Source organism: Lactuca saligna, chromosome 5, assembly GCF_052625555.1.
Source record: "Lactuca saligna cultivar CGN05327 chromosome 5, ASM5262555v1, whole genome shotgun sequence".
Classification (NCBI taxonomy): Eukaryota; Viridiplantae; Streptophyta; class Magnoliopsida; order Asterales; family Asteraceae; genus Lactuca; species Lactuca saligna.
Window position 1 is genome coordinate 256,612,120 of NC_136421.1, and position 8,025 is coordinate 256,620,144.

The following is an 8,025-nucleotide window of genomic DNA, read 5'->3' on the forward strand; positions in this document are numbered from 1 at the left end:
ATTTCAGGATTTGATGAGAAACGATCCATTGACAAATGGTAAGCAGAATGATCTTGAGCTTGGAGATGTAGTGACGGTAATTTAGTGTTTCTTTCTACTTCCAATTTACACTCCCCAACTGTTTGACATAATGCCTAAGTGAAAGTCATGTTAACTTTGTCTATGAAATTCCAAACAGGCTGCAAATGTGAGTTTTTTCAAACTTCTCTCTCTGGTAAGTGTATGTTACTTCATCATTTTGTTACTTTCAAATGCTGAATTATATTTTTTGTGAAGATATTAAGTTGTCTATGAAATTCCAAACAGGCTGCAAATGTGAGTTTTCTCAAACTTCTCTCTCTGGTAAGTGTATGTTATTTCATCATTTGTTACTTTCAAATGCTGAATTATTTTTTTGTGAAGATATTAAGTTGATTATTAATCACTTAACAGGCAAAACCAAAGGCGAGAAGATTTGATCAGTGGTACTATCGCTTTGTTGATTGCATCCACATCAAGTATCCTGATTGTATGTCTACATCTTCTCATCTCCCTTAACATAGTTTTGTTTTTGAAGAAAAATAATTTTGTTTTTATTACATTTCAACCAAGATTTGGTGGGACATAATCGATAGTGTTTTAGGAGATCTCCAAACATCAGAACAAAATAGTGAAGCAGTTAGCTTAGTCAATAGAAGCATACTAGGAATCATTCTTATTGTTAACTTAATTTTGACTCATTTGATCGATTCCTGTTTTCAGTTTAGTCTGCACAACATGTCAAGCATGGTTATTTTCTTCAGCAAGTGAAAGAATTGTTGATGCCTTGAGAAAGAATCTTTTCACCCATCTTGTTAATCAAGTAAAAATCACTTTTTTTTTTCAAAAAAGGAAATATATTTTATGCCCCTTTTGTCAAGACTCAAGATTCACTTACCCTTTTGCAGGAAATAGCTTTCTTTGATGTTACAAAAACAGGGGAGGTAACATGTAAGACCAACATTATCTTAAAAAAATAAACTTGCTGCGACTTAAATGTTTCTGAAATTTTAAGGAATCTTTCTACTGCATTTGTTGGTATTGGGTTCATATACCACATCGTGGAAGCTAACATGTAAGACCAACATTACCTTAAAAAAAAGAAAGTTAAAATTTTTTTTAACATAAAAACTTATTCATCTTTTTCTTGTTATTAGTATTGGCTAACATGTACGCCAAGTTGGACGTTAGCTTCTTGAAGTATCCCACAAAGCTCAAGCTACTGCATCGGTTGCTTCCTCAATTACTGAGGTGTGTATTGACCACTAAAACTCATATATCTATTTTTATAATACTAAAGTAATTGCTATCGCATCCAACATTCTTTTCTAACCAAAGTTTTTATGATTATGACAAGATCCCAAAAAGAAAAAAATTTACAATTTTACTTTTATTTTTTTATAAATTTGCAGAAATCTTTTGGTGTTCTACGCACCGTAAGATCTTTTGAATGTTTGTTAACTTTGATATTTGATGTTTTTGGTAAACTTTGATATATATGTTTTTGGATGTTTTGATAGTTTTATATTGTAATGTTAATGTTTAGTTTTGGTTGTATGGCTATTTGATGGTTTTTTTTTTTTGTATAATAATTTGATTATTTTAGTATTTTTGTTTTAGATTCATAATAAAAAAAATGATATTATATGTTTGTGACAGATTAGCAATGGAGAAAAAAAATATTAATATATGAATTTTGCTAGGGATTAGCGACAGAAAAAAAAAAATCATGTCTAAAGTTTGCAAGGGATCAGCTATTGAAAATGAAAAAACATGACTGAAAATTTTCGACGCCTTCAGCGATGGAATATGAAGATTTGCGACAGAACAGCAACGGAATGTTGTTATACAATTTTGTCGCCGATGTCCTGACGAATTGTATTGAGTGACCATTTAGCGATGGATATTCTGTCGTTAATTTTGTCGCAAGGAGGATCTGAGCCGTCGCTAAAACCCTTGCTAACTCATTAGCCACCTTTTAATTACCTATGGAGTGCATCTGTCGCTGATCCATCGCAAACAACAATTAGCTACAGAATTGCGACAGATTTGTCCGTCTCTAAAACCCATGTTTCTAGTAGTGAAAATCCCATATCAAAATCTTGCAAGAAAAAAGAACTAAACTACTCAGAGTTAGAAAATGAATATTCTGTTTGCAACATTTTAATTTATTTTATACTGTTATAAAATATTAAATAAATTAATAGAATAAGAAAGCAATCACCTTGCATAATATATTAAATTCCACAACTTTATTTACACCATATATCAAATTCAAATTTAAAGCTTTAGAGGTTGTATTCTGATCATGAAAGTCATCACAAGTTCTTTAATGGTGTTCTTTTCCAAGCTTCTCTTTCTTCCTACTCTCTTCCTCTTCATCAACATGTAAATCATCATCAATTGTAATTGCAACTGTCTTCATGCCATTTGGACCTTGCACAACATTCTCCCTCACCTTCAAATGCTCATCAATATGCACCATTTCAGTTTTTTCAGACATCTTGCTGCATTTAGACTTCTTTATGACGTAACATAAAGCAAATAAAATGGGTACTAGAAAGAAAACACAGCCAAACGACACAAAAACTACCAATATGACCTTCATTGTTGAATTTCTCAATTTCTATGTGAGGATTGATTAAATTTTGTGGGGTTTTGAGAAGAGTTTGATGTGAATATAGATCTTTGAAGGTTGATTATTTGTAGTAGAGAAGGTTGTAGGTATTGTGTTGCAATAGCACATGACTTCAAAGTTTCCCAAAACTTGACTTCACTCTAATGTTAAGCAAGTTAGTTGATTGCATTGTAGAACACTTCTTAAGATCTAAATGTCACTTCATTTTTTATTGTTCTAAGTTAACATCAATCATAAACAAAACTCGCAACATTTTTTCCCATGTATTACAAACTCATGTAAAAAAAATCAACTTGAAAGAATGAATGTTTCTCAGGTTCTTAATACCTTCATCTTACATTATATAAGTTTAGTTGGAGGGAGGCCTATATGAAGTTTTTAAAAGAACCAAGTAAGTAAGAAGAAGAATTTAGGTCAATTGATGAACATGAACTTAATCAGTTGGATTTTCCTTCTTAGTGATGAGATTTGGGACACCATTGTTGTTGTTCCCAGAGGATCCATACACGTGTCCCATTTTGGCTCTTTTGGTCTCAAGGTATCTTTTGTTGTGTTTTGTAATTGGAGTCAAAAGAGGAACTCTTCCTGCAACTTCCAAACCATATCCCTTCAATCCACTGTATTTAGCAGGATTATTTGTCATCAGCTTCATTGTTCTCACTCCCAAATCTCTCAATATCTAAACACCAAAAAAACAAGATAAAGTGATTTCATCAAAATTACATACAAACAGTTAAATGTCTAAACTACCCTTCGAAAAATAAATAAATTACTATACCTGAGCACCAATTCCATACTCCCTAGAATCAACAGGCAAACCAAGCTCCTCATTAGCTTCAACAGTGTCACGACCATCATCTTGCAAATTATAAGCACGAAGCTTATGCCCTAATCCAATCCCCCTACCCTCATGACCTCTCAAATAGACCAAAACGCCCCTTCCCGCCTCTTCAATCTGTTGCATTGCAAGTGCTAATTGGTTCCCACAATCACATCTTGCAGACCCAAATATGTCTCCTGTTAAACATTCCGAATGTACCCTTACAAGAATCTCATTCCCATCACCAATCTCACCCTGTTTTAATTTTAATCACACCACATAATCTTTTATTACTTTACAATTCACTTTCTATAAAAAGTTAAAAACAAAGCCAATTTTTTATTTATCTTATTACCTTCACCATTGCTATATGTTCCATTCCATCTAAGATTGATCTATAACAATACGCAACAAATGGGCCCCACGTAGTAGGTATACGTGCAGCAGAAGCACGTTCCACTAGTTTATCTGTCTTCCTTCTATACCTGCAAATTTATATAAATGTCACAAATATATTCAACTTTTTAAAATAATGTCATTTTATATCTTTCAGCTAGTTTTTACCTGATAAGATCAGCAATAGATATAAGCTTTAAGTTCTCCCTTTTGACAAATTCGCGAAGCTTTGGCAATCTAGCCATGGAGCCATCATCATCAACAATCTCACATAAAACAGCTACAGGATCAAATCCAGCTAAAACTGCTAAATCTACAGAAGCTTCAGTATGTCCAGCTCTTTTCAAAACACCACCTTCTCTGTATTTCAATGGAAATATATGTCCCGGGCGGTTGAAATCACCGGGCAGTGAATCTTTAGAAGATAAAGCTTTAATGGTGGCTGCCCGATCTCGGGCAGATACACCAGTAGTTGTGCCATGTTTTGCATCCTATAAATCAAGAATAGGGTTCTAAATTTCTAATAAAAATGACAGCTTTTTTGAAAGAAAATGTGAAATAAAAAGTTTAGACGTACGACTGATACTGTGAATGCTGTGGAGAGCTTTTCTTCATTGTCTTTGTGAGTTACCATTAATGGAAGCTCCAAACGATCCAAATCTTCTCCTTTCATGCTTACACAAACAATCCCAGTTCCATGTTTGACTATAAAAGCCATGGCTTCTGGTGTGACACATGATGCTGCCATTATCAAATCCCCTTCGTTTTCTCTGTCTTCATCGTCTACTACAACTACCATCTGCAATATAAAGAGAAATTTTGGAGGGAAAATTGGATATGTTTATAGTTTGTTAAATAAGGAATTGAAGTGTACAAACCTTTCCTTGGCGTATATCTTCAATTGCTTCTGGAATGGATGAAAAGCCTGTGGTGGGTTGATCTAAATCATATTCATCAGCTTCATTAGAGAAACTGTTCATGGTAGGAGTGGTTTCAGCTGATAGTGTACCCAAAGCTATTGAATCAGGTTGTATCAGAATTCCAGATGATACGCTAACACCATTAATGCTTTTCTGATTAAAACCACCTTCTAGAGGTAATAGTGAAGCTCTGAGTCTACCATCGGGTTTAGTTTTGGAGAATGATTTGGTAGTGAGATGGAGAAATGTCTCTGATGTATGCCCATTGGATGAGATGAGATTTACAGAGTGAAGACTGTTGTATGAGCTGAAGTTTGTGATCATCCTGCAGCATAGGTGGTCAATTATGAGATGCAATGGCACAGGTTTTGAAATGATGAAGATTATATTTTATACGTTGCAGTATTTTGTAATGATTAACAAGGGTGAAAATGTGAAATGGAACTTGCTACTAAAGAAAATTCTCTATCACCAAAAAGGAAAAAAAAAAAAAAGTATTGCATGGGGTAATTGAGATAGCCTTTTGGTACTTATAGAACATCCGATGCCGAACCTATCTATAGGAATCGGAATCAAAGCATCTTGAATTGAAATTTGAACGTAATTAGCTTCAAATGGAATTGAAAATCTCGGATTATATGTTCAAAGCACTAGCTTGAAATTTCTGTATTTGGAACTATAACGCTCAAATCGTATACCTGTTTGGTATAGATAAAAATCAATCATAAAATAACAATAACCGGTTCTTTTGCACTACGAAATAGAAACAGAGATCCAGTGGTCTGAATCGATAAGAAATTTCTCAAATCAACATTAATTCGAACGAACCCAAAAAGCTCGCAAATAAACTAAAATCCAGAAATGAAAATTCCCAATTGATTTCAATAGAAGCACGCATTAATCAGCATCAAATTAAAGAGGATAACAAGATAGAAAAACGGGCAGAGATGCTTACTTTGAGCGAAGTAAAGATGTGGATGCGGAAGACATGTTAATGGAAGCCATTAATCTGCTTTAGATGAATCTAGAATTGGATTATGTTTGCGTCCCTAAATTGAAGAAAAGGGGAATTTGATGTAGTCAAGTGCTGCGAAAAAGAACCCAAATTGGTGGGTGTTTTATAGATGATAGATAGGACGAAAGAGACAAGTAGTGGAATGGAAGAAGAGGAAGTAACAACTTGGAAAGAACGGGTGTAGAAACCCGAACGTGTTTGCGGGTGATACTTCACCATGACCCATGAAGGAAATCCTCATAAGAGTTTTGAAATTTTGATTATTATTATTATATTATTATTATTATTATGCATAAAATTCCTAAAATTTGCAATTCTAAAGTCTAAGTTTTTATCGGTTCATCTAAAGTTTAAGTCTGTTGATGACTCAAATTTATAATTTTTTTTTATTGATTTTATACCTTTTTATAAATTTATCTAGTAAAACTGATAATTTTTATCAAACTTAAGGGTAAGGTTATGTATGAGATGGTTTGGTTCGGTTATTAGTCAAAACTGAATCATAACCATTACAATTGGCTAATGGATTTCAATAACCATTGGGTAGCGGTTAATATTAGTTTTGGTTAACGGTTATATATATATATATATATATATATATATATATATATATATATATATATATATATATATATATATATATATATATATATATATAGGGTTAAGTTGAAATGAAAACACTATTTAATGTGAGAACGTGAAAACACTACTTTATGTTACTATTCTACTATGAATTTAATATGTATAGTATTGTAATAATTATAATATGAATATATTCAATTTTGTATTACTATTCTACTATAATATATATATATATATATATATATATATATATATATATATATATATATATATATATAGTAATTTAGTAAATTCTAATGTGAATGTTAAATATGTGATTGTTCATATATTCGGTGATGAATAATGTCATAAAGTTGTACATACAAAATTTTAATGTGAATATTAGTGTGTGATTGTTCGTATATTTGTTGATGAATAATATCATATCGTTGTATATACAAAATTCATAGTAGAATCTATATATCTATATCTATATCTATATTTGTATCTATATCTATATATCTTATAAAACTAGCATTTTTTCTTTCACCACATTCATTTAAAACTCTCATGTATTTTTCCTTTAACTACATTCATTTGAAACTCTCATGACTTTTCAATTTCTTCCTAATAATGGTTATAAGTTGGTTAATAAGATTAAATAAATATCAAACATAAAATGTAATCATATACAAACTAAATTTTAATATTAAAAGAATATATTTACTTCTACTTATAAAGTTATGTTTTTTAACTTTTAACATATTATAATTTATTTATTAGTTTTAATATATTGTTGGGTGTATACCATTATTTTTTTGAAGCTACAATGTTTGAATAATTTGTATAAAATATTTAAATTATAAATTTAAATATAACATTATTGGATCAACTTAAATATAAATTTTAGCTAACATTAAATAAACCAAATAATATTTTGTAAATAGTTAAAAGTGATAAATTGTAGTATCTTTCTAATAATGATTATAAGTTGATTAATAATATCAAATAAATATCAAACCAAAAGTGTAATCATAAATAAATTAAATTTCAATATTAAAATAACAACTTTACTTCTACTTATAAAGTTATGTCTTTAATTTTTAACAAATTATACTTAATTTATTTGATTAAGATGTTATTGTATGTAAACCATTACCAATTTGAAGCTACAATTTTTGAACAGTTTGGACAAAATACTTAAATTGTTAATTTAAATATAAAATCACAGTTTCAACTTAAATATAAATTTCAGTTCCACTTAAAAAACCCAATGAATATTTTGTGAATAGTTAAAAGTGATAAATTGTAATGCTAAATGCAAAAACTGAATTATAATCTCAACTTAACTAAAATATTTCCTAAAGATATTTGTATAATCGTTAAAAGTTTTCAAATAAGTAGCTTAAAATAACTTATAATAACAATAGTTAAATATAACTCTATATAAATGATTATATTGTTACCTTTAATATCAAAAAACAATGTTGGATGTTTTAAATAATTATAATGAGAAAGTAAAATGTTAAACAAATAAATTTGAAAAAAATAATTAACAATAACAAGTACTATAAATAATATTAAACCATATATTATATTTAATTTTATTACTGAGTAACTCACGGATAGAAGTCATTCAAACGGTTGAGATAATGCA

General features: G+C 30.2%; 1 protein-coding gene across 1 annotated transcript; it reads right to left on the reverse strand.

The window, feature by feature from the left end:
- Window positions 1-2,222: 2,222 nt before the first annotated feature.
- Window positions 2,223-5,946, reverse strand: LOC145047465 (bifunctional riboflavin biosynthesis protein RIBA 1, chloroplastic-like). Its single transcript, XM_078995735.1, has 7 exons — window positions 5,748-5,946; window positions 4,751-5,117; window positions 4,450-4,671; window positions 4,041-4,363; window positions 3,832-3,961; window positions 3,435-3,731; window positions 2,223-3,335 (listed from the first exon to the last, which is right to left on the reverse strand). The coding sequence occupies exons 1-7, from the start codon at window positions 5,795-5,797 to the stop codon at window positions 3,090-3,092; spliced, it is 1,635 nt and encodes a 544-aa protein (XP_078851861.1). The 5' UTR covers window positions 5,798-5,946; the 3' UTR covers window positions 2,223-3,089.
- Window positions 5,947-8,025: the final 2,079 nt, after the last annotated feature.

Bases quoted from the DNA above. Each gene is read 5' to 3' on its own strand.
- LOC145047465 (XM_078995735.1), bottom strand. From the start codon at position 5,797: ATGGCTTCCATTAACATGTCTTCCGCATCCACATCTTTACTTCGCTCA. The intron at 5,118-5,747 runs GTAAGCATCTCT...CCTATGCTGCAG, and splicing joins ACATCTTTACTTCGCTCAAA to GATGATCACAAACTTCAGCT. The intron at 3,732-3,831 runs GTAATAAGATAA...AAATTAAAACAG, and splicing joins AACATATAGCAATGGTGAAG to GGTGAGATTGGTGATGGGAA.